The following is a 26,048-nucleotide window of genomic DNA, read 5'->3' as shown; positions in this document are numbered from 1 at the left end:
CAGAAATGCATACATACTTACACATGCACATACATAAACACATACTTATGTACACACAAACAAACAAACAAACATACATACATCGATTGTATACATACATAAATACACAGACATACATACATATACACACCACATATATAGATATATACATATACACACAACATACATTCAAACATAAACACAAATACATGCATGCACATGTACATACATACTCACATATACACACACACATACAAACATAAATACAGATATATAAACATACATACACATATACATACAAACATGTATGTGTGTATATGTGTATATATGTATGTGTGAGGATCTGTATGCATTAATGTGTATGTACATACACAACACCATTAATGCTGGAACATTTTGTGCCGAAAGTGGCTGCAGTTTAATGGGACTGCCCGACACGCATTTGGAGTTGGACGTGGCGAAAGCCATAGCTGAGGTATGAATCTTGTTGTGCTACAGATGTCATTTTATGTCCATTCATCGCTACTGCAAGGAATCACTGGTATCTTTATTGGTGCGAGCGTGTTCAGTCTGACTGGGTGTATTATTCCCTGTATTAGAAGTGTCATTGTAAAATGAACCCCTGGCAACCTGTGACCATTTCAAACACCTGTTCTGTGTTGGACCCCCATTCAGACGTTACTGCTGCTTTATGAGGGCAGTCACCGCAGGTCCCTCCTACCACTTCAGCCATTACTTCCGTCCAATCAGAGTCCAGTTTGAGCCGCGCCAAAACTCAGTTGCACCTGTTGCCCATGCGCTAATCAAACCCATGTGACCGGGGAGGAGAGGGCTCAGCCAATAGCAGGGCAGAATTTTATGTAGTGCTGCTTATAAGGCGTTGAGTGGCACTGGTTCGAGTTTCCCGGTGAATACAGGATACATCCGTGACGTTCTGGGTTGTCCAAGCTCTTTTTCTGGTTAGTGGAGCGAACTGAACTCGTTACCTGTAGACAGAGGAAGCCTGTGTGTTCATGTTTAGCGGGTTATTTGTTATTGTGCTTTCTGGTGCACAGTGAAAGCTGTGGCTGAGAGCAGAGAGACGATTCAGGCCTAGTGGAGCTGGACAGCAGGTTCACTGTCCGGAGCAGTCCAGAGGAAAAATGGCGGACGTGGAGGCCAGGTAAGGCCCACACAGAACGTTTAAAATGCAGAGCTTGAGTTGATTTGTGACCAGAGGCTAACATGTTTGATTATGTGTGTGTGTTTCCGCAGGACGGACGAAGGTATTCAGCGGAGTAGCCGAGATCATTTGGGAGAAAGCACCGCGCCTGGAGTTGCCCATCGGCCATGTACGAACCCCCCGTGACATTTTCCAAAAAAAAATTAAATTGTGGCCACAAGGTAGCTATAACGTGCGCACGAAATACTAGCACAATTTTCATTGCCGGACAACTGGGTAAGCAAATCGAGCGCAAACTCTCAAGGGTCAAAGGTAGAGACATTGAGACATTAGAGGGGCTAAAGCGACACGATGGACAGGGACGGTCTGATAGAATTTTATTTTATGCTGGGAATGAGCTACAAAATTTGTGGCCATGTAATAGATATAATGTGCGCACGAAATACTATTAGTATTTGCACCGGCACTTACATTCAGCTGCTGCTATATAACCCTGTTACTGCTGAAATTACATAATTTGAGCCAAAAATTACACACAAATTCTTTTGTGTCACAGATTTTTCTATTATATACAAATCTTTCTCTTCTCAACTGAGATGTTTATACTGTTTATACTGTTGTCTATTGTTGATAGAACTGTGTGTTTATATTGTTTACGTTTATACTGTCTTTAATTATTTATCTTGCTACTTTACTGTAACACTGTGGGCGTAGGGAGCGCTGCAATTTCAAAGCCTGTGTATGACCTGTACATATGGTTTTGACAATAAAGTTGACTTTGACTAGTATCATTCCTGGAAAACTGGGTAAACCAATCCAGCGCACAGTTTCTACAACCTGCAATAATCTGCGTATGGGGCTGGGTTGTAGTGATGGTGCGCTCGATTTGCTTACCCAGTTGTCCAGCAATGATGTTAATTGTATTAGTTTTTCTTGCGCACGAAAAAGTATTTTGTGCGAACGAATTATTTCTTGTGCATGTTATAGCTACTTTGTGGCCACAATTTAAATTCTTTTTTTTACCATGTCACCAGAGGGGCTCCGTACTTATGCGTGTGAGTGATCTGAGTGTTGAAGTGCAGGCTTGTGTCTTTAGCTCATTTGAGATGGGCTTTGTAACCAGTGTAGCCGCGTCGGAGTTTGGGACTGGCCAAGTGTTGGCCCCTTGAATAGAATGTCTTTTAATGTCATTATACATCTTTTACATGTACAACCAGATGAAAAGCATCTCCTTCTTCAGTGCAACATGTATAAATATACAACACAGAATACAATGAAATAAACAAAAATAAGATGAAATAAGTTTAGTGCAAGCCTGAAAATATATAAGAAGAAAGCTATACAACAATATGAAGAGGGTTAAAAAAAAATACAAGGGGGGATCTGTTAGTCTTTGTTCTGATGTGCCTGTAGCGCCTTCCTGAGGGCAACAGGTCAAATAGAGCAAAGCCAGGGTGGGAGCTGTCCTTGGTGATGCTCTCTGCTCTGCTGAGGCAGCGGAAGGTGTAAATGTCCATGAGGGGAGGGGAGGGGGCAGCCGATGATCTTCTGTGCCACCTTTACCACCCTCTGAAGCCTCTCCCTGTCTGCCATGGTGCAGCTGCCGTACCATACTGTGATGCAGTACGTCAGCAGGCTCTCAATGGACGAGCGGTAGAAAGTCAGCAGCAGGATGGGGTCCAGGTTGTGCACTTAAACATGTATTTGTCTGTGTGTGTTTAGCAGGTAGCTGCATCTGTCTGAGTGGGACTCCAGCTTGGATGAGGCCATGGCAAGTGTGGAGCCCAGGTACGCCCCCTGCTGCATGTGGAAGTGTTATATGTTTTAACTTCCAGAGTTTGACTTGCCTAGCACCTGTGGCTAATGTTGAGTGTGTTTCTTTGTGTGTTGTGCAGGATGGAGGAGCTGCTGATCCAGAGATCAGCAGCTTGGCTTTGGCTTCAAAAGATGGATACTGTGTCGAGCATAACATCACTAGTTGTGCAGGATGGAGGAGCTGATCAAGAGGACCATGAGAAGATGCATGTTAGCAAACATTGCTCAATATTTCTGCATTGAAGGATTCAGTTGTATCTTGCTGGTTGTTGTGTTTTTTTTTTATTGGGGTTTTTTTTTTTTGTTCCTTTGTGTTCAGCAGGTAGCTGCATCTGGCTGAGTGGGGCTCCAGCTTAGATGAGACTTTTGCTGCAGGTGGGCGGAGCTGATCCAGAGGACCCTTTGAGACCAGGTGCATGAAGGCCACATTGTGCAGTGTTTCTACCAGTATGCATGCATCCATGTCTGAGTGAGAGAATGCTTGTATTAAAATCAGAAGGAAGGAAGTGCCTGCTTTTGTCTTTAATGCACTTTAGATGGGGTTTAGATTCGTTTGGGGGGGTTCTGGTGAGGATAGAGCGCCATCCTGTGGGAGTGAGGGACACACTGTGGCTGTTGTGTGTTGTCAGAGCTCTTTGTGGTAAGTGGATTCAAAAAAAGGGCTGTTTCAAAGGTGGTTTGTGTGCTGATGCTTCCTGTTTGTGTTTCTCTTGCAGGATGGCAGAGCTTATTTGGAGGGTCATGAGAGACCAGGTGAGACGTTGCCTGTTGGTTAACATTGTTTAGAGTTTCTATACATGCATGTTGGAAGTGCAGGCCTGTCTTCAGCTCAGTTTAGATGGGCTTTGTTCTGTATCCAGGTGCTTTGGAGTTTGGGTCTGGCTGAGTATTGTCAGGGCTCAGTTGTGGACGGATTGTGTGTGTGAGTGTGAGAAAGGCATTGAGGTCGGTGTAGGTTTAGAGTCTTTGTCTGTGTCAGTGTCGTCTGTAGGTGGAAACATATATGCAGTTGTGATCTGGACACAACTGTGTATATGTGGAAGCCTGTGTGCAGAGAGTGTTGGAAGCAGAGGTGTAGCAAGTGTTTCAGAAGTGTGGGGGATGGATGCCAATAAAGTTTGCTTCACATATGTTTTCACATGTTTTGACCAAACAATAAAAACGGTATACAATACTCTTTTTAAAGAGTGATACTAGAAAAGTACAAAAACACACTCAGTATAAAATAAAAAAAATCACATCTACACACATCTACAAAAAGGACACTCACTCACTGTACCAGGAAAAAGGTGCCGGTGTGAACTATGAACTTAGCTAGTTCCCGCCTCCTCCTCAGGCTGAGCCGATAGATAAATCTAACAGCAAGCGAGGCGGGACTTAAGGCACAACAACCAGTCACAAGCCGGTCACACTCAAAGGCGGTGTCTGAAGCCGTTTGAAGCAAGAACAGGAGAGGGAGGGGAGAGGAGGCAGCTGCAGCGAGCGTGAACACAGAGCGGCCAGAGAAACGGAGCGAAAGTTCTGAGGCGTTTATGCAAAACTGCGGAAAATCAGCAGAAAAAAAAACTGGGTGTTGAACCTTCTCGCCGGGAAAGGTGTGGGTGTTAAAACACCCACATCACCCACGGGTGCCACGCCCCTGGTTGGAAGCATGGGTTGAAGTGTGTAGCTCTGTGTTTTGTATGTGGTTGTGGGTAGTTGTCAATGTGTGGAGGTCACATGGGTCAGTGTAGGTTTAGTGTGTGTGTTAGATGTAGTTGGCTCTTTATGTAGAAGCTGTCAGTAGTTGTGTATTGTTGATGGAGCTGTGTGGCTCAGTGTTTAGGTGCTGTGCTTGGGCCTGTAGGTGTGAGTCTGTGTTTAACAGGTTCTGGTGGAGTCGGGCTCTAATTGTGGCGTGGGTCTGCAGGCTTGTCTTGATGAAGATTGGCATGAAGGTCATGGAGGAGGTCACAGTCAAAGTGGAGCTCAGGTAGGCCTCCTGCTGCATCTGGAGGTTTTGCTAAATGTTTCAAAATGCAAGGTTAGACTTTCTTTCTTCCTGTGGCTCATGTTTACTTTCTTTGTGCAGGATGGAGCAGCTGATGGAGAGGACCGTGAGAGACAAGGTAAGAGCAAGCATGTTGCTCAACATCGCTCAGTCTTTTATTTTTGTTGTTTTTCTTTTACATTTCAGGGTTCATGTGTGTCTCACTGTCTCTGTTTCTGTCTTCAATTCAGGAAGCGTTGGGTCAGAGGCAGTTGGTGTGTGTCCTGGGACATGAAGAGGAAGAATTGCATCTGGGGTTGTGGAGGGTGATTACAAATTAAAGGCTTGATTTGTACCCAATGGCAGCTTGTTGGCTTTGCTTATTTTGCAATGCACCAACTGATTTTGAGACTGTGCTGTGTTTAATCTTGGTGACTGGCTCCGCACTTCAGGTTAACATTTCAACCTTAGGTACAGGACTTTTCTTTGTTTACAGCCATCTGTGAGGACTGCCAGAGAGTAAATGTAGTTGTAATAATTTGAGTTTTAGGTCAATTTTTACACAAATAGTTAATATGTAGATGAAACAGTGCAGGCTGTGCTGTGTGGATGTCAGATTCTCAGGCTTTAAACTGTGAGGTGTTAGATGCACCACTTAGACTTGATAGAGTTTTAAAAACTCTGTCCTTTTCTTGTTTAAACAGACCAAACCTATGTTAGAGAGCTGTATGTTTTGGCTGTTGGCCTGTGGTGTCTGGGTGCCATAGTGTAAGAGTTTAAACTGTGAGCTGTTGGATGCAATAGTAAGACTTATAGGTAACCATTAGCTGTACCACTTTGACTTTAGACATGAATTAAATAAGTAGATGTGTGTAATAGTTGGCTTTATATGTCTGACTTGTTTGGTATGACCACATGTATGTTAGAGTTTGGCACTGTGACTTTTAGACTGTGGTGTGTGGACGCCAGGCTGAGTTTAAACCCAGATGTGATAGAGTGACAGATGTTCAGTGTTTTTACACATATCCATTAATGTCTCTCTCTTTCCAGGTGTATGTGGCTGAGTGGGGCTCCAACTTGGATGAGGCCATATCCAGGGTGGAGCTCAGGTACGCCCCCTGCTGAATGTGGAAGTGTAGCAGAATGTTTCAAATAGGTTTGACTGTTTGTACCTGTATCTGATGTAGAGTGTGTTTGTCCTGTGCAGGATGGAGGAGCTGATCCAGAGGACCATGAGAAACAAGGTGAGAGAGAGCATGTTGGTCAGTGTTTCTCCAGATATGCATGCATTCATTTCTCTGTGTGTGTGTCTGAGTGTGTGAGCATACACAACACATACAGCTGTTATGTGCCTGGATGGCCTGTGTGTTTTTTCCTCTTTCTCCTCCCCTGCCCTGCTTCACAGTGTTCCAGGTGCAGATATCCAGCCTGGGCTCACCTGAGCAATCCAAGTGATGTGGCCTGACCAATCAACACGTGAGGCCAGTTGATAAAAGGAGGGCACAGGGATGGTTCTCTCTCTGTTTCCTCTGGTGGCATCATGCAGTAGAATAAGTGTGCTGGGTGTTTGTACATTTAGCAGAATGTAGGAATTGTTGTGTAAACACACTAGGATTATTGGTTGGTGCTAGGGGTGGTTAATTGGGCCAATTTCCTGATTCGATTACAATTATTGAGGTCTCGATTCGATTATTAATCGATTATTGAGTTTCCATTTGACAACAGTAATCCAAAATATACCATAAACATATTTCACTATTAAAAAAAAAACAGCTGCTGAATTATTCAACTTCTCTTTTATCAAGAAACATCTCAAAGCACCTTCAGTATTGTGTAGTATAGCTGTAACTTCCAAATTAGTTTTTTTTTTTTTTTTTTTTTTTAACTCGTTTTCGATGTCTTTCACTGGGGCTACTTTTGTCGTGTGCGTTGATTCGGTGGAATGAGGCTTCAGGCAGTTGTCTTTAGCCCACGCAGCCTCCTCTAGATGGAAGTGCGACACGTGAGCCCTCATCCATCCATCCATCCGTTTTCTATATCGCTTTATCCGTCGCGGCAGAGCTGGAGCCGAGCATAGTAAGCTCGCTCGCTGGTTCTGTTACGGGGTGATTTGTTATGACTGTTACTCAACAGCTCCGCCTTGAGGTTAAATCCTGTATGACAGCCAGTAACTGGAGAGTCACTGCTGTGTATTACAAAAAAAATTAATAAAAAAAACAATGTTTGGAAATTTAATAATCGATTCATAATCGTCGATAATATAATCGTGATTAATCAATAATCGATTTTTTTTTCACCACCCCTAGTTGGTGCCACCCCCCTGTATTTTGTTCTCTTTATCTTTTTAGCGAGCTCAGCCAGGTCTTTTGTTTCCTTTGTTTTCTCAGGTAGTCAGTAATCTAGGCCTGGTTTTATTGGAACTTTTTTTTGTTTTGTTTGGCACAACCACTGGTCCACATCTCCCCCACTTTTTCCATTTTGTTTTGTTTGTGTTACAGAGCTGAAATCCCGAGCTTCCACCAACAAAGGTTGGAACACAAGTGGGGTCTCCTCAGGGATACTTTTTCCCAGTGTCAATACAAACTAACCAAAGAATTTTCAAGAGTCCTTGTAGTTTGGTATTTGTGTAAGAAGGATGTTTGACTTGCAGGACTTCATTGATAATCCTTGCATTGAAAAAGTTCATTCATGTGGTAAAGATGATTTGCTTTGTATAACAGCTCATTATGGCATCCCTGTCCAGAAAACTAGTCTTAAAAAGGAAATTCAAAACACAATAGTGGAAAAACTTGCTGAGTTGAAGGTTCTGCTTGTTCCTATTAACCCTGTTTCAGCTGAGTTAGGGGAGGAAGTTGTTGGTCCAAGTGTTTCCTCTCTTTCTGATGGTAAAAGGGAACAGGCTGTACATGATACACCCCGAGGTGCTAGGATTGAGAGTGAAGCTGTTCCAGCCACTTTTCCTCGCTTTGACCCTTTTTCCCCAGGGTCGTCTGGCTCCAGTTCAGATGCAAGGATCAAGGTCACAATCGCTCGTCTCCAGCTGGAAGCACAGGAAAAGGAGAGGGTACGTAGAGCGGATTATGACCTTAGACTACAAGTTTGCAAGTTGGAGATAGAGGCTGAAAAAGAGATTAAGTTACGCCAGCTTGAATTGGAGGCCATGAAAATTTCTTCTGTGCAGATTTCACAAGGGTCTGACAATTCTGTATCTCCACTGGTCCTGACAAAGCCAAGCTTTGATGTGAGTAGGAATATATCCTTGGTGCCCACATTTTGGGAGGCGGAGGTTGACTCCTGTTTTACAGCATTTGAGAGGATTGCTACAGCACTAAAGTGGTCTGAGGAGATGTGGCCTGTCCTGCTTCATTGCAAGCTCATAGGTAAGGCACAGGAGGTTGTGTCTTCCTTGTCGTTAACAGATAGCTTGTGTTATAATGTGCTTAAAGAATCCATACTGCGTGCTTATGAGCTGTTGATAAAATGTGTTTTTATCTTCTCGCCCAGACAAAGTTCCTATGTCACGCCCAGCGGGGTCTAGTTCTGGTCTCCCTCCTGTTGAAAAGGTTGAAAAGGCTAGGGGTCCATGGTCACCTCCCCGTGTACATCCTGAGTGCTTCTACTGTCAGAAAAAAAGCTCACTTCATAGCTGATTGCCTATCACTAAAGCATAAACAACCCTCTAATCTCCAACAGCATGAGGCTGTCGGACGTCCACGTCCAGACAGCAGTTGAGGACAACAAGCCTGACCCCTGTTTTAAGCCTTTCATTTCTGAGGGCTTTGTTTCATTAAGTGGGGATCCAAAAGATCAGCAGCCAGTAAAAATCCTGACACACAGGTGGATCCCAGTCCATTATCCGTGAAGGCATTTTATCTTTGTCACCTATGTCATATTGTGGCTTGAGTGCAGCTGTTCAGGGTGTGGGGATGAAATTTGTCTCTGCTCCATTGCATAATATACATCTTCAGTCTCCTCTGGTCAGTGGGCTCTTTAAAGTTGCAGTCCTTCCAGCTTTACCAGTAAAAGGGATTGACTTTATTTTGTGGAATGATTTAGCTGGGGGTAAGGTTGTGCCTGATTGATTCAAGCCCAGGGACAGACGTTGCCCAAGAATACCCTGAGATCTTCCCAGCATGTGTGGTTACCAGGGCCCCATCGAGGAATAATGACCTTGACCCGTCTGATTCTTTCCTTGTCACAGGGCAGTCCCCTGACAGCCACTTTACTGAGGCAGAGAGCCAGCCTGATCAGTCAGTGTCACCTCTCTCCACCTGAAAAGAGTTTATTTCAGCCCAAAACACTGATATAACTCTCTCAAAATGTCTCTCTTCTGTTGTTGAGCAGGAAGAGGCTCAGAAAAAGAAAGTGGCTTACCTTCTTGACGGTGGCTTGTTGATGCGTCGCTGGGCTGGTGAGGACTGGAGCGTGACCTTACAGGTTGTTGTCCCTACAGTCTACCACACACAGGTACTCTCTTTAGCTCATGACCACTCTTGGTCAGGACACATGGACATTACAAAAACTTATCACAGAGTCCTTAAACATTTCTTTTTGCCAGGACTCAAGTCTGATGTTAACTATTGTTGTTCCTGCCATGTATGCCAGGTTGTTGGCAAACCAAACCAGGTGATCCCCCTGCTCCCTTGCATCCCATTCCAGTGACAGGTGAGCCGCTTGATAAAGTCCTCACTGATTGTGTGGGTCCACTGCCAAAAACTAAAGCTGGGAATCAATTTCTGCTAAACATTATGTGTGCCTCCACTATTGGAGTGATTAGTGTCAGACTATCTTGGGTTTGACAGACGTCATCATTGTTCATATCATCCACAGAGTGCAGGTGCTGTTGAAAGAGAAAATGGCACCATTAAAGCAAAACTTGCTAAATGTTGTGATGAAACTGGTCTTTCGTGGGTTAAAGCGCTTCCACTGGTGCTTTTCCACATGCGCACGTGAATAAGAAACAAATATGACTTGAGTCCATTTGAAATCTTGTTTGGCAGACCCCCTCAGACAGGTGTAGGTCCAGTTACACCCTCCCCTTACCACAGGTGCATGTGATGATGCTATGTTGAGATACTGTGCCAACTTGTCTACAACCTTATCAGCATTACATTCACAGGTGAAAAGTGCCCTGCCATCTGCAGCCACAGCAGTCCTCCACAACTTACAGCCTGGAGATTGGGTTCTCATCAAAGACCACAGACGCCATCCAGGGCCCGTTCCAGGTTCTGCTGACCACTGAGATAGCTGGAAAGGTTGCGGAGAAGGCCACATGGGTACACGCCAGCCACTGCAAACGGGTTCCTGAACCAAAGGCCGACAACCAGCCACCAGAGAATCAAAGCAAAGGAGGCCACATAAATTCTTTAGACCCAGAATAATGGTCTAGGGAAAACTGACTCATCCAGACGCTGAGGAAGACAACTGGGGTGCACGCCGTGCGCTGCCCCTAACCTGCAGCTGCGGTGGAACCGTCTGCAATATAAGAGTGAGGGGTGAAAGAGCGCCCTCCTCCACCAGTAGCATGCCAAGCTCCAACCAAGTGACTACAGAGTAAAGCTCTGTGTCACCAACAAGAGCAACAATGTAAGGTCTATTGATAGGTCAGTCACACACCAGATGGCCTCTCTGGCTGAGACTTGTGATGATGATGATATTGATGTTTTGACTGTTTGTATTTTTCCCAGCTTGCTATCAACCTAAGGACGTCTGTGTCCTACAAAAACAGCTAAATGCATATTTTAACATTTAGCAGCTAATGATGTGTTTACTTAAACCCAAAGGAATGTAGTCACTGATCATATGATCAATTTGTATATACTTTAGTGTGGCCATTTTATGGCCAAAGGGGGAATTGTAATGTCAATTTATCATATAACCATATACTCTTTTATCAAGCATTCGTATATTCTCATGAACTCGTATATTCAATTCTGGGTGAAGTACATATAACATGACCTGTAGTGGCCTAATGTACTTTGTTTACTGTACTTTGTGAGGACACCTGTTATGTCTCCGGTGTCTCCGAGCACAACTTACAACTTATCTCTATTATTTGACCTTCAGATTTTTTTGTCTCCCTGCCATCCTTGCCATGCTGGTATGTGAGAAACAGGCATAAGTACTCTTGGAACTTGTAACCTGGGGTCAGACCTCTGTAGCATTTGATGCTGCGTGAGCTCTGTCCTTTCTGCACAAATGGATTACTCTGTAAACCTTATTTTAGAATAAAGCACCAAAAGACAATAACTGTCTAAAGAATTCTATTTCACTTCTCAAAGGGAGGAAAGTATTTTTCCACCACATATACGTTGGATTTCCGACTGTGATTGGCTCACACAGTTAACGTGGACCCTCAGCAGCAGACGTCTTGTCTTGTTGCAACATTAAAATTTACAGACAATATAAGTGAATGGTTAACTCCATGTATTTTTTTTAAAACATTATTTATTTATTTATTTTTTTAACGGTTTGTGGTGGGGAGACTTGGTCTTCTGACCTCAGTCCTGTTTAGCCTGTGTGCTGGCTTTTGTGCATGTGTGTGTGTGTGCGCCTGCTTCAGTTATTCCACGGCTACAAACGCTCTCTACAGTCACACCTTTAAAGTGGGGCTGTATGTGAATAGGTACTATTAGATTTTCTGCTTTTACAGCACTGAAGTACTCATGATCACTTTGTGGCTGAAACTACTGAAGATGGTTGTTAGACAAACATTACAATGCAAGAGAACATTTCTCATTTCATTTTTTCTTTGCCCTGTTTTCTTCTTTATTGCTTTACATCATGACAAACATATGTGCTATGCTGCATGAAGAAGACCCAGGTGAATGATCTGTCTTAATCAGTGTACTTGTTATCTATAGTTCTACTGTTTTATTCACTACACAGCATGGATACTTCACACTGTGTGTTAAAGCATGTGCCTCTGGTACAGCCTGCAGAGTCCATGCTAACATCCTGATAACATTACCATGCATAGGCTCGGAGCTGATGCCTCGTTAATTGTCACTTGATTTGTATGGTGGGCTGTTGGCTGATGGACTGTGATATAGCTGTTCACAAGATACAAGAAATGTATATTTTGGATTTTTTGAAAGTGTCTATGTTCAGGACTTTTGACAAATTTGTTTGTGTATTGATTATGTCATGTTAATAAATATCTTCTTTTATTTACAGTCCTGCTCAAAGTTATTGGCACTGCTGAATTTTAAGTACAGTTTAGAATAGCTTCACAAATAAATGGAAATCAAGCAGTTTTGTAGAATCAGAATATTTAATAAAACGTCCAGAGTTATTGAACAACAACAAAAATGCTTCCATATAGTCAAATCAAATTTACAGACATAAAACATATGATGGACATAATTATTGGCATCCATTTGTTTTCATCTTCTTTTTCACAACCAAACCAAAATGTCTTTGGAACCTTACAGATTATTTTAGCCACGGCTAAACAAGGCCTTTCTTCTACAGAAATCTCTGCACGAATTTCACTAGAAAGCAGGACCAGAAGAGGATTTTCTGCAAGAAATATCTGAAAACTTTGTGCTGCAGTTTAATGGGACTGCCCGACACGCATTTGGAGTTGGAGGTGGTGAAAGCCATAGCTGAGGTTTCAACCTCGTCGTGCTACAGATGTCATTTTATGCCCATTCATCGCTACTGCAAGGAATCACTGGTATCCTTATTGGTGCGAGCGTGTTCAGTCTGATTGGATGTTGTATTATTCCCTGCATTAGAAGTGTCACTGTAAGGTCTATAGGTCAATCACACACCAGATGGCCTCTCTGGCTGAGACTCGTCTTCTGTCAGATGTTGAAAACCCAACTGATTTATTTACTGATTGGATTCCTCCTCTTTATGATGATGATGATGATGTTGATGTTTAGGTTTTGAGTTTTTGTATTTTCCCCCAGCTTGCTATCAACCTAAGGACGTCTGTGTCCTACAAAAACAGCTAAATGCATATTTTCACATATATCAGCGAATGATGTGTCTGATGTAGTCACTGATCATATGATCAATTTCTATTCTTTAGTGTGACAATTACTGTTTAGTTGTGGACTGGTCTGGTCTAACATTTCATTTGTCCATGTTTTTCCTCTCTCCCACAGGATCCTACTCTTCACCCCTCCAACATCATGTAAATTTGTATATTATATAGTTTTTACTGTTTTTGTATTTTGTGAACTGGTTTTTTGTAAGTTTACTTTCTTTTTTCTTTAGATTGTGATTGTATGATGTCTTTTAATGAGACTTTATTTGTTGTGTAAAAGTCCAAATAAACTCTGTTGTGTTTGATATTTCTTAACTGTTTTGCAGACACATTTCCCAATGAGGACTGTTGAATGGATTTGACAGTTTTACTGTGCATGAACTGAAACAATAAGACATGCCTCATGAACCTTAAACACTAATTAAAGTAAAATCAAGTGAGCTCTTCCTACTGAGAGCTCACTCTGTGTGTATGTGTGGAGCAAAAACATAACAACAACATGGTCATAATGACCATGTTGGAAGACAATTGACAGAAGATTCACTGGTTGACTTTGCTTTTGAACGTACCTTATATAACATCTATATCTATCTATCTATCTATCTATCTATCTATCTATCTATACCTATATATCTATATATCTATCTATATCTATATATATATGTTTTTGTGTGTATGCATAAATCTGGCCAATAAAACTGATTCTGATTGAAGTCTTTAATACATAAAGCCATGGAGTCAGACTGAAAGTGAACCCCTGGTAATCTGTGATCATTTCAAACACCTGTTCTGTGTTGGATCCCCATTCAGACGTTACTGCTGCTTTATGAGGGCAGTCACCGCAGGTCCCTCCTACCACTTCACCCATTAGTCCCGTCCAATCAGAGTCCAGTTTGAGCCGCGCCAAAACTCAGTTGCACCTGTTGCCCATGCGCTAATCAAACCCATGTGACCGGGGAGGAGAGGGCTCAGCCAATAGCAGGGCAGAATTTTATGTAGTGCGGGATATAAGGCGTTGGGGTAACACTTGCTCGATTTTGCTGTGGAATACAGGATACCTTCCTGACGTTCTGTTTTGTCGAAGCTCTTTTTCTGGTTAGTGGAGCGAACTGAACTCGTTACCTGTAGACAGAAGAAGCCTGTGTGTTCATGTTTAACGGGTTATTTGTTATTGTACTTCCTGGTGCACAGTGAAAGCTGTGGCTGAGAGCAGAGAGACGATTCAGGCCTGGTGGAACTGGAACTTCGGCGTGAGCGCGAGACAGGAGGTTCACTGTCCGGAGCAGTCCAGAGGAAAAATGGCGGACGTGGAGGCCAGGTAAGGCCCACACAGAACGTTTAAAATGCAGAGCTTGAGTTGATTTGTGACCAGAGGCTAACATGTTTGATTATGTGCCGGGTTTCCGCAGGACGGACGAAGGGATCCAGCGGAGCAGCCGAGACCATTTGGGAGAAAGCACCGCGCTTGGCGTCGCTCATCGGCTCTACTCTTATGCGCGCGTATGTGTGTGTGAGAGAGATCTGAGTGTTGAAGTGCAGGCTTGTGTCTTTAGCTCGGTTCAGATGGGCTTTGTAACCAGTATAGCTGCTTTGGAGTTTGGGATTCAAGTGTTGGCAAGGCTTAGTTGTGGATTGGCATGCGCCAAAAAAGTGTAACAGACTGAATTTCTAAACGTTATTTTTTGATTAAAAATTAAAAATTAAAAATAAAAAAAAATAAAAAAATAAAATAAAAATCATCCCAGTCCACAAGCATCCTCATTCACAACACGTTCACTTAGATTTTCACGTTATGATACATGTTCACATTATTGACTGTATCTAAAAATATCAGATTTAAAATTGAAATGAAGATATGAAATAATACAATATAAAATACAATGACTTAAATTATATTATTGCGTTCTTCCTATTAGTACTTCTTTCTTCATTCTCTTATTTTAGTATTAAAACTTTTCTTGTTCAACTTTGTGTGTTATGGGACTTGTCAGTCCAATTCGTCTGTTTTTTGCACCAACACCACGTCAAATTCCTTGTATGTGTAACATACCTGGCAATAAAGTTTTCTGATTCTGATACTGGGTCATCAAATCAGTGTCAGTTGAGTCTGTCAACAAAGTTGCCTGTAGGGATTTTTAAAGTCCAGCAGGTGTCAGTATTCAGTGACACAGTATCAATACAGTTTGGCAATGTGTCGAAACGCTTCATGACACCTCATCTACCCATCACTAGCAGATAGTGTTGGCAGCATGGGTTGAGCTGCATGTCTTGTTGCCAGGCTTAATTGTGGGTAACTGTCGGTGTGGATGGCCTTGGGTTAGGTGTAGGGTGTGTGTTCAGCAGTGTGGATGAGGCCATGGCCAGTGTGGGCCCTCAGCTGCACCTTGAAGTGTTGCTGAATGTTGAAAATTCCAGGTTAAATATCCAAAGCCTGTATGTGCATGTGCCTTCTCTGCAGGAAGGATGAGCTGCTCTAGAGAATCATCAGAGGGTAAGAGAAAGCACATAAGTCAACATTGCTCAGTGTTTCTACATTTAAATGTATTTCTTTGTGTGTGGAGCCCAGGTACGCCCCCTGCTGCCTGTGGAAGTGTTGTAAGATGTTTTAACTTCCAGAGTTTGACTTGCCTAGCACCTGTGGCTAATGTTGAGTGTGTTTCTTTGTGTGTTGTGCAGGATGGAGGAGCTGCTGATCCAGAGAACCATGAGGATGCATGTTGGCCAATACTGCTCAGTGTTTCTACACTGAAGGATTCATTTGTGTACACTCCCCAGCAACCGTGTGTGTACTGCATCTGAGTGGAAGACCTGGAGAAAAAAACCTCAAGGACTCATCAGTCAGAGTGGTCATGTGACTGTCGGCCTGCTGAAGCAGGGATGGAACCACAGGCTGTGTTGTGTAGTTTAGTGTTGTCAGGCTTAGTTGTGGCTATTTGTCACTATATGGATGGCACTGGGGTCAGTGTGGGTTTAGTGTGTGTGAGACATAGTTGCTGCTTGATGGAGAATAAAACTTATGCATGCATTAATGTCTCCTCCTTTCTTTCTGTGTGCAGCTGCTTCTGGCTGAGTGGCCATCCAACTTTGAGGCCATGGACAATGTGGAGCTCAGGTAAGGCCCCTGCTGCAGCTGGAAGTCAAGCAAAATATTACAAGTTCAAGGACTGACTTGATTAGTATCCAAAACCAATGTCTTTGTGTTTTTCAGCAGGAGGGAGGAGCTGAGTGAGAGGACCATTTGAGACCAGGTGAGCAAGAGCCACATTGTAGTGTTTCTACACTTATGCATGCACTAATTTTAGTGTGTGAGTGTGTGTTGTAGGTGTATGTGGGGTGAAGCCAGTGAAGGTGCTGCTGGTGAGGATAGAGCGCCATCCTATGGGAGTGAGGGACACACTGCAATTGTTTGTGTGTTGTCAGAGCTCTTTGTGGTAAGTGGATTCAAAAAAAAAAAAAAATCAAGGGCTGCTTCAAAGGTGGTTTGTGTGCTGATGCTTCCTGTTTGTGTTTCTCTTGCAGGATGGCAGAGCTTATTTGGAGGGTCATGAGAGACCAGGTGAGACGTTGCCTGTTGGTTAACATTGTTTAGTGTTTCTACACATGCATGCATTCATTTCTGTGTGTGTGTGTTCGTGAGTGAGAGAGAGAGAGAGAGAGTGCTAGGGTGAGTGTTGGAAGTGCAGGCCTGTCTTCAGCTCAGTTTAGATGGGCTTTGTTCTGTATCCAGGTGCATTGGAGTTTGGGTCTGGCTGAGTATTGTCAGGGCTCAGTTGTGGATGGATTCAGTGTGTGTGAAAAGCATTGAGGTCAGTGTAGGTTTAGAGTCTTTGTTTGTGTCAGTGTCGTCTGTAGGTGGAAACATACAGACATTTATCTGTTTTAGAGCTGGTTTGGGCTTTTTAGGCAGAGCTATAAATTCAGCTTCTTCCTTATTAAAGCTATTTTTTTTTTACATTTTAATTATTGTCACTTTATTTATGACTAATAGTTATGAATTCTATTCATTCATTTATTCAGACATGTTTATCCTCTCTAGTATATTGTATTAAGCAGCTCTCTTGCTTACTTTATATATCTGAGTGTGTATATGCACTCATTTATGCAGGAGATGCTACGTTGTGTGTGGAGACACCTGGTTGCCGTCTTAAAGGGAGAGTCTCAGACACTGTGCTACACTTCCAGCCTCTTACACACTCTGGGATCTGTCACTGTGAGTATCATGGGGCTGAATGACCCAGAATATCTGGGTGAGTGTGTGAGTATCTGTGCAGATGTTCTTTGTTCAGATATCTGTCTCTGACATTTCTGCCTCCACTCCCTTACAACAGGTAAATGGTATTTATTCTGTTGTGCCTTCAACAATGATGATGATGGGATTAACATCACAGGAGCAGGTGGGGAATGAAATATCCACCGTTCCTCTGAGTAATTTAACATTTGAACCACTGTGGAATTACAGGATATAGTCTGCAATAGATGTTTCTATTTCCAGTCTTGCTCTTTTGATGGCTTTCATTTTTTCTGTTGTCTTGTTTCCAGCTGTTGAGTCTCAGAGTCACACCATTGACTGGTGTAGCCCACGGCAACATTTGGGCCATAAAAAGCCAGGAACCCTCTTTTTTTTTTTTTTATAATTCATTTTTTATTAGGTTTTCTTTTACAGAGCATATTCGACATCCATTGTACATGGCATATGAGCTGTCATCTTGAAAAATGGAGGAAAAAAAAAATATATATATATTAAGAATTAAGAATTAAAAATTAAATGTAAAAAAAAAGAGAAAAAGAAGAAGAAAAAAAAAAGAAACGGGTCTATAGATAAATAAAATGATCAAATTAAAGCAAGTAGTTTAAACGCACATACATATCCATGTTTTTTTTTTCTCTCTCTTTCACCCCAGATTCCTGTGTCTCTGAACTATGTACAGGCAGGGAGTGATCTTTCTTTACTAATATAGATATTAATTTGTAAAAATAAAGTCCGGTCTAAGGGGCGTTGCATAGTTAATCCAGTTTTCCCAGTAGGAGACAAATTGTTCCAGTTTCTGATTGATAAGTGCTGTTATCTTCTCCATTTTATAAATGTCCATTGTGATCTCCATCCATACATTTAGAGTTGGGCTCTCCTGCGTCAGCCATTTCCTGGTCAGAGTCTTTTTACTGGCGACCAGCAATATATTGACTAACTGTCTCTTTTCGACCAGTCCTGAGGGATACATCCAAAAAACAAAAATCTGCTCTCCAGGGGTATTTCACGTTTAAAAATGTCCTGTAAGGCAGTGTGTATATCCCTCCAATAGTCTTTAATAATGGGGCAATCCCAGAAGATATGGTAGTGGTTTGCATTTTGGTTTCCACAGCTTCTCCAGCAAACAGGGGAATTGTTGGCATAGTGAGATTTGTGGTGTGGTGTAATAAAGTATCTTATTAGGCTCTTCCAACCAAATTCTCTCCATCTCTGTGAGCTGGTACATTTCCACTGGTGTCTCCATATTGTTGTCCATTCTTCCTCAGATATAATTATCCCTCCTTCCTTCTCCCACTTTGTTTGAACATATGATGATGAGTGTGTTTTAAGATTCAACAGACCCTTGTACAGACAAGAAATGATTTTACCACAAGTGTTTGAGTTATACGCTTTTCGAAACATTTCTATTACATCTTCACATTCATTGGTTACATTTTTCATTCTCATATCCACGTAATGCCTAATCTGTAGATACCGATAGAAATCTTGTTTTTCTAGAAGATGCTTCCTTTTAAGCGTTTCAAAACTAAACAGTGTTTTCCCTTTCATCACCCTACATAGAGCTGTTCTTCCTTTTGTTGCCCAAACCTTAAATCTGCTGTCTAATTTGTTAGGTGTGAAATCTGAGTCATAGGCGCACCATTTAAGGGTTACAATATTTTTCTCTAACTCATATTCTTTAACAATCATTTTCCATATTTTAAGAGTTGATTTCACCCATGGGTTGTCCATAGAGTTGATATCATTTTGTAAATTACTATCAGCTATAATTGCTTGTACAGGAGTGGAAGACATTTCCTCTTCCACGTTTTTCCACTGGGCACTGTACATTGGATCACACCAGCATATTATTGCTCTCATCTGTGCTACCAAGTAATAGTCTCTAAGAGAAGGTAGGCCCCATCCCCCCTTTTCTTTAGCTAACTGCAACGTTTTAAGGCGAACCCTCGGCCTCTTACTTTGCCATATATACCTTGATAGCATTTTATCCCATTCATTAAAGTGGTTTTGAGGAATCTCTGTTGGTAAGGTCTGAAATAAATATAACAATCTGGGCAGTATATTCATTTTAACAGATTCGATTCTTGAGCTAAGACTAAAGAAGGGAATTAAATTCCATCTTGCTATGTCCTCCTTGATTTTTTTTTTGAATAGGCAGGTAGTTGTTTTCTGATAGTTTTGTAAGATCCTTTGGTATGTTGATGCCCAGATACTCGGGAAGACTCGGTTTGCCATGCAAGGGGGTATCTACTTTTAATTTCCACTGGCGGGTTGTAATTATATTTGAGTATTTGGGTTTTACTTATGTTAATCTTGTACCCTGATAATTGACCAAATTGTTGAAATGACTGCATCAGTTTGGGTAGAGAGCGTGTTGGTTCACCCAAAAAGACTAAAATACTGTCAGTGTAGCAGGCCAATTTATGTTCTGTCCCTTTAATTTTAATTCCTCTAATATCCTCACTCTGTCTGATGTGTTGGGCTAGTGGTTCCAAATATAATGCGAAGAGCACCAGAAACCCTCATTATGCCCATAGACATGGAAACCATTTTATAGACTTGTTGCTGAGTGGACAGTATGTTTCTGATTTGCAGATATTGTGTGTGTATGTGTAGGTGCTGTGTTGTGTGGACAAACAGGGTATCCTGTCGTGGCCTAACCCCAGTCCAGAGACCGTGCTGTTCTTCAGCGGACGGGTCGAACCACCTCACAACAGCCAGGATGATCTCAGAGACGACCTGTCCGTCAACTCCTACTGCCGAATGGAGACGGATGACGACAGGGATGAGGTGTGTGTTTGTGTTTTCTCTGGCACCTTTTAGCCTCAGCAGCAGCCCCAGTTCACCACCTGATAAGGCACAGTGTTGTATCCACTCCTGACTAACTGTGACTGCTGTACAGGCCCAGGAGGGGCAGGCTCTGCTCTGTCTACCGGCAGAGTCCTCCACCCAGCTGGGGGAGGGGCCCGAGCCGAGCGAGACCTCACACGACAGCATTCGCTCATCTGACACGGTCCGGCTTCGGCGTTCCTGCCAGCCCGCACACAGTCGCACCAGCTGCATTTTCCTTCCGTTATTAAAAGAATCGATTTTTGAACATTTATGAATCGATTCTGAATCGTCAAGTGTCGCGTCACGATTAATCTATGAATCGATGAATCTGGATCCAACGTGAGCTTCAGCCACGACACTGAGGGAGGCGAGGACGACCAGGCCCAGGTAAAGCTTAGACCTGAAACTGTACCAGCCGTTGTGAAAATAGGAAACATGCTATTGATTCAGTAAGCTGATGTAACTTTACTATTCCTGCTATGTTGTGATGGTGTTGGTCTTTTCATTTCTGTCCCATTTGTCTCCAGGACTTTGCAATGGGCTGCCCAGAGGCGGAGGCAGAGGACTTTGTGTGTGACTACCACCTGGAGATGCTGAGCCTGTCACAGGACCAGCAGAACCCAACCAGCATCCAGTTTGATCATCTCTCCTGGTGGTTCATCTCACACCAGTCCACAAAACCAGCCACCGCCCTCTGGTACTCTGACACATCCTCCCCCCTGATGCATCCAACAAGTGCAGAGATCTCAGAGCTTCTGTAGGTGGCAGGTCAGAATCCTGTACCTGAAGTCTGAGGTGGACAGGGTAAAGGGGACAGGACAGTCCCCTGTGGAGCTCCCATCAGCAGTGGCTGTAAGCAGCAGCAGGTTGTAGCAATCACAATCATAGGTTTAAACAGCTGAGACTCAGCGTCTGTCCCACTCCTCACCAGATGATGGCAGTGATGTGCAGAGTTGTTGTTGGCCAGTAAAGACATTCAGCCATTTCCCAATGTTTAGGTGTTTCACTGTAGGCAGAGGCTCCGGGTTGGTGTGAAACATCATTTAAACTGATCATCAGTATCAGATGATGTGCTGTTTGTGGGAAGAAAGAGAAGTTTTCAGAACCAAATTAGATCATGTCTTATTATCTATTACCCTCATCTTTTCCTTTGTGTGTCTGTTTGTGTTTGTGTGTCAGGATTCACTCCCGGTGCAAGGGAGCTGTTCAAACAGGAGAACCACTTGGCTCTGTACCAGCTGCCATCTGGAGAGAAAACCAAGGAGTTCACCTCCCGCCACCTTCATTACTTCACCAAACGCCAGCCTCCCATGTCCCACCTCATCTCTCTGTTCGTACGAGACTCCTCCTCCAGTAAGTCTATACACACTTCAGTCAGCCTGTGTCGTTCTACTGCTCTGTTTTCTTTTATTTTACAGTTTTTAATGAAAAGAGCTGATTTTTTCTTATATGTACTTGGTGTATTTTGCTGTGTTACTTGTCCTTTTTCTGTCTCTTCACCAAGTAGGTGAACAAGTTAAAAAAAAAGGTGTTCATGTGTATTTTCATGTCTGCTAATGTTATTGTCACTGTCTTTCTCTAACCTCTCTGTTGTAGATAACATCCAGATGCTGTCACATGGCTCGGCTGACCTCATCCTGGAAGCCTGCACTGACTTCTGGGATGGAACTGATATCTACCCCCTGTCGGGCTCAGACAGGTGCCGTCACACTGATCGCTCTTCTGTGGCTGTAAATCTTGAGTCAGACACAAGTATCAAAGTTTCATAAGCACAGCACAGGTGATATCATCCATATCTACACTCAGCTGCCACTTTATTATCCATGAAGCTCATCATGTTCAGGTTTTCTTCAAACTGTTTTAGAGACGTTGCTTCAACGTTCTGATCATTTTGGAGGCTGCAGTTTGTGATGCTGTTGAACTGTACAGTATATACAGAGGTGTTTCTGTTATTTAACCTGCCCTCACTGATATCAATAGGGTGGACAAAATAATAGAAGCTGCCACCTGAGTGTTTATTTCTACACTCTGCTCTTGTGTTACAGAAAGAAGGTCCTGGACTTCTACCAGCGGGCCTGTCTGTCAGGTTACTACAATAGCATTGCTAAAACATCTAGCAAACAATGGCCATAAAGCTAGCTTGTCAAAACTGCAGTTTGTTCAGACTTGTGTTACATATTTGGGACATGTGATCACAGCAGAGGGCAAATCTTTCTCTCCCAAACGTATTGAAGCAGTTCAATCTGTACCAAAACCAATCACCAAAAAGCAAAGGATGAGTTTCTTAGGCATGACGTCATATGGCAGACAGTGGATACTAAATTATTCAGAGAGAGGCACCTCTCTCTTCCATGATTCATGGTAACAATCTTTGTGCACATGACAAACTGACCTGGACTGACCAAACTGACAAAGGCTGCTCCCACACTGGGACTGCCAAACCCTGACCTTCCCTTTACTCAGTTTGTTGAGCAGAAGGACGGATACATGTCCTCTGTTTTGACACAGGAACATGGGGGTAGACTGAGAGCTGTAGCTTATTTTTCCACCAAGCTTGATGCTGTTGCCGCTGGTCTCCCTCTCTGTCTGTGTGCTGTAGCTGCAGCAGAGAAGGCTGTGGTTGCATCACATGATATTGTGGGTTATGGAGATTTGACTCTTATGGTTCCTCATGCTGTTGCTCACATTCTGCACACACAGAAGACCTCTCATCTCTCTGCACAGCGCTGGTTAAGATATCACACTACTTTGCTTGATATGCCTAACATTACTGTTAAAAGATGCAGTGTACTTAATCCAGCAACTCTCCCCCCAACTGCAGCAGATGGAGAAGCACATGACTGTCTTCAGATTCTTGAGGAAGTTTGCACACCCACACCAGATCTTTCCACTCAGCCCATACCAAATGCAGACATGGAGCTGTTTGTGGACGCTTCGGCGTCTCGCAACGTGGACACAGGTGCTGCTCCAGTGGGTTTTGCAATAGTGACACCACATGACATTTTGCTCAGTGGCAAACTGCCACCACACTTTTCAGCACAAGCTGCAGAACTTGTAGCTCTGACTGAAGCCTGTAAACTGGCTTCAGGTAAAACTGTGAATATTTACACAGACTCGCGTTATGCGTTTGGAGTGGTGCACCATTTTGGGGCCCTCTGGCGACATAGAGGATTTCTTACATCTTCTGGCAAGCCCATCTCACACCATAAACTTGTGTCTGCATTGCTGGATGCCATCCTCCTTCCAGCATCCATCTCTGTGATTAAATGTGAAGCTCACACTAACAGTTCTGACTCTATTTCTACAGGAAATGCTGCAGCAGATGCAGCCGCTAAAGCTGCTGCATTGTCTGCTTCACCTTTCACGGTTAACTGTTTGATGTTGTCTAACACTCCTGACACCTGCTCACCTGCTGATGTTTCTGTTCTGCAGTCTCTTTCCACCATGTGGTCAAAATCAGGTGCCACATTTAAAGACTCAGTGTGGATGGGTCCAGATAACAAACCTTGTTTGCCACGTGCTCTTTTCCACTGTTATGCTAAACTGTCCCATGGGAGAGACCACGTGGGCAAAGGGGGAATGTGTGCTGCTGTTAATTCATCATGGTACACACGTGCTTTTTCAACTTTTGCACAGGACTTTTGCAGGAAATGCATCATTTGTGCAGCCAACAATACATCAGGGGCTCTTCATATGCCACCTGCTGGTCATCCACCTCCTGACAAACCCTTTGATCATTTAATGATGGATTTCATTGAACTAACACCAAGTGAAGGGAAAAGATACTGTCTTGTAATTGTTGACATGTTCAGCAAATGGGTTGAAGTTTTCCCCTCTTCCAAACAGGATGCTGGAGCTGTGGCTAAAGCACTGCTAACTGAAATTATTCCTAGGTGGGGAATTCCTTCAGTCATCAGCAGTGACAATGGACCAGGTTTTGTCAACAAGGCCCTGAAAGAAGTGTCAGACTATCTTGGGTTTGACAGACGTCATCATTGTTCATATCATCCAGTAGGTCCAGTTACACCCTCCCCTTACCACAGGTGCATGTGATGATGCTATGTTGAGATACTGTGCCAACTTGTCTACAACCTTGTCAGCATTACATTCACAGGTGAAAAGTGCCCTGCCATCTGCAGCCACAGCAGTCCTCCACAACTTACAGCCTGGAGATTGGGTTCTCATCAAAGACCACAGACGCCATCCAGGGCCCGTTCCAGGTTCTGCTGACCACTGAGACAGCTGGAAAGGTTGCAGAGAAGGCCACATGGGTACACGCCAGCCACTGCAAACGGGTTCCTGAACCAAAGGCCGACAACCAGCCACCAGAGAATCAAAGCAAAGGAGGCCACATAAATTCTTTAGACCCAGAATAATGGTCTAGGGAAAACTGACTCATCCAGACGCTGAGGAAGACAACTGGGGTGCACGCCGTGCGCTGCCCCTAACCTGCAGCTGCGGTGGAACCGTCTGCAATATAAGAGTGAGGGGTGAAAGAGCGCCCTCCTCCACCAGTAGCATGCCAAGCTCCAACCAAGTGACTACAGAGTAAAGCTCTGTGTCACCAACAAGAGCAACAATGTAAGGTCTATTGATAGGTCAGTCACACACCAGATGGCCTCTCTGGCTGAGACTTGTGATGATGATGATATTGATGTTTTGACTGTTTGTATTTTTCCCAGCTTGCTATCAACCTAAGGACGTCTGTGTCCTACAAAAACAGCTAAATGCATATTTTAACATTTAGCAGCTAATGATGTGTTTACTTAAACCCAAAGGAATGTAGTCACTGATCATATGATCAATTTGTATATACTTTGGTGTGGCCATTTTATGGCCAAAGGGGGAATTGTAATGCCAATTTATCATATAACCATATACTCTTTTATCAAGCATTCGTATATTCTCATGAACTCGTATATTCAATTCTGGGTGAAGTACATATAACATGACCTGTAGTGGCCTAATGTACTTTGTTTACTGTACTTTGTGAAGACACCTGTTATGTCTCCGGTGTCTCCGGTGTCTCCGAGCACAACTTACAACTTATCTCTATTTGTTGACCTTCAGATTATTTTGTCTCCCTGCCATCCTTGCCATGCTGGTATGTGAGAAACAGGCATAAGTACTCTTGGAACTTGTAACCTGGGGTCAGACCTCTGTAGCATTTGATGCTGCGTGAGCTCTGTCCTTTCTGCACAAATGGATTACTCTGTAAACCTTATTTTAGAATAAAGCACCAAAAGACAATAACTGTCTAAAGAATTCTGTTTCACTTCTCAAAAGGAGGAAAGTATTTTTCCACCACATATACGTTGGATTTCCGACTGTGATTGGTTCACACAGTTAACGTGGACCCTCAGCAGCAGACGTCTTGTCTTGTTGCAACATTAAAATTTACAGACAATATAAGTGAATGGTTAACTCCATGTATAATTTTTTTTTTATTTAATTTATTTTTTTAACGGTTTGTGGTGGGGATACTTGGACTTCTGACCTCAGTCCTGTTTAGCCTGTGTGCTGGCTTTTGTGTGTGTGTGTGTGTGTGTGTGTGTGTGTGTGTGTGCGTGTGTGTGTGTGTGTGTGTGTGTGTGCGTGTGTGTGTGTGCGTGTGTGTGTGTGTGTGTGTGTGTGTGTGTGTGTGTGTGTGTGTGTGTGTGTGTGTGTGTGTGTGTGTGTGTGTGTGCCTGCTTCAGTTATTCCACGGCTACAAACGCTCTCTACAGTCACACCTTTAAAGTGGGGCTGTATGTGAATAGGTACTATTAGATTTTCTGCTTTTACAGCACTGAAGTACTCATGATCACTTTGTGGCTGAAACTACTGAAGATGGTTGTTAGACAAACATTACAATGCAAGAGAACATTTCTCATTTCATTTTTTCTTTGCCCTGTTTTCTTCTTTATTGCTTTACATCATGACAAACATATGTGCTATGCTGCATGAAGAAGACCCAGGTGAATGCTCTGTCTTAATCAGTGTACTTGTTATCTATAGTTCTACTGTTTTATTCACTACACAGCATGGATACTTCACACTGTGTGTT

The 26,048-nt window shown here is 43.1% G+C and overlaps 2 protein-coding genes and 2 long non-coding RNA genes across 4 annotated transcripts in view; 2 read left to right on the top strand and 2 right to left on the bottom strand.

Moving 5' to 3' along the window:
• LOC121201044 (transmembrane protein 94-like) overlaps positions 1-21,782 on the top strand; it is a 42,013-nt gene extending 20,231 nt beyond the window's left edge. The window contains exons 5-6 of the mRNA XM_041066674.1: positions 21,182-21,355; positions 21,599-21,782. Coding sequence (XP_040922608.1) covers positions 21,182-21,355; positions 21,599-21,771 — 347 coding nt within the window. The 3' untranslated portion in view covers positions 21,772-21,782. The remainder of the gene's footprint in view (positions 1-21,181; positions 21,356-21,598) is intronic.
• Positions 1-26,048, bottom strand: part of LOC121175582 (transmembrane protein 94-like) — an 847,517-nt gene that overhangs the window by 657,731 nt on the left and 163,738 nt on the right. The gene's annotated exons all lie outside the window — the stretch shown is intronic.
• The window catches only part of LOC121201071, a 247,432-nt gene that overhangs the window by 216,111 nt on the left and 5,273 nt on the right, over positions 1-26,048 (bottom strand). The window lies entirely within an intron of this gene.
• LOC121201064 lies at positions 17,067-20,212 on the top strand. The gene is made up of 3 exons (XR_005896586.1): positions 17,067-17,131; positions 19,787-19,960; positions 20,073-20,212. It is a non-coding gene; the product is annotated as an uncharacterized LOC121201064 (long non-coding RNA).

Source organism: Toxotes jaculatrix, chromosome 21 (assembly GCF_017976425.1).
Source record: "Toxotes jaculatrix isolate fToxJac2 chromosome 21, fToxJac2.pri, whole genome shotgun sequence".
Taxonomy (NCBI): domain Eukaryota; kingdom Metazoa; phylum Chordata; class Actinopteri; family Toxotidae; genus Toxotes; species Toxotes jaculatrix.
This window is presented reverse-complemented; position numbering and strand designations above follow the sequence as displayed.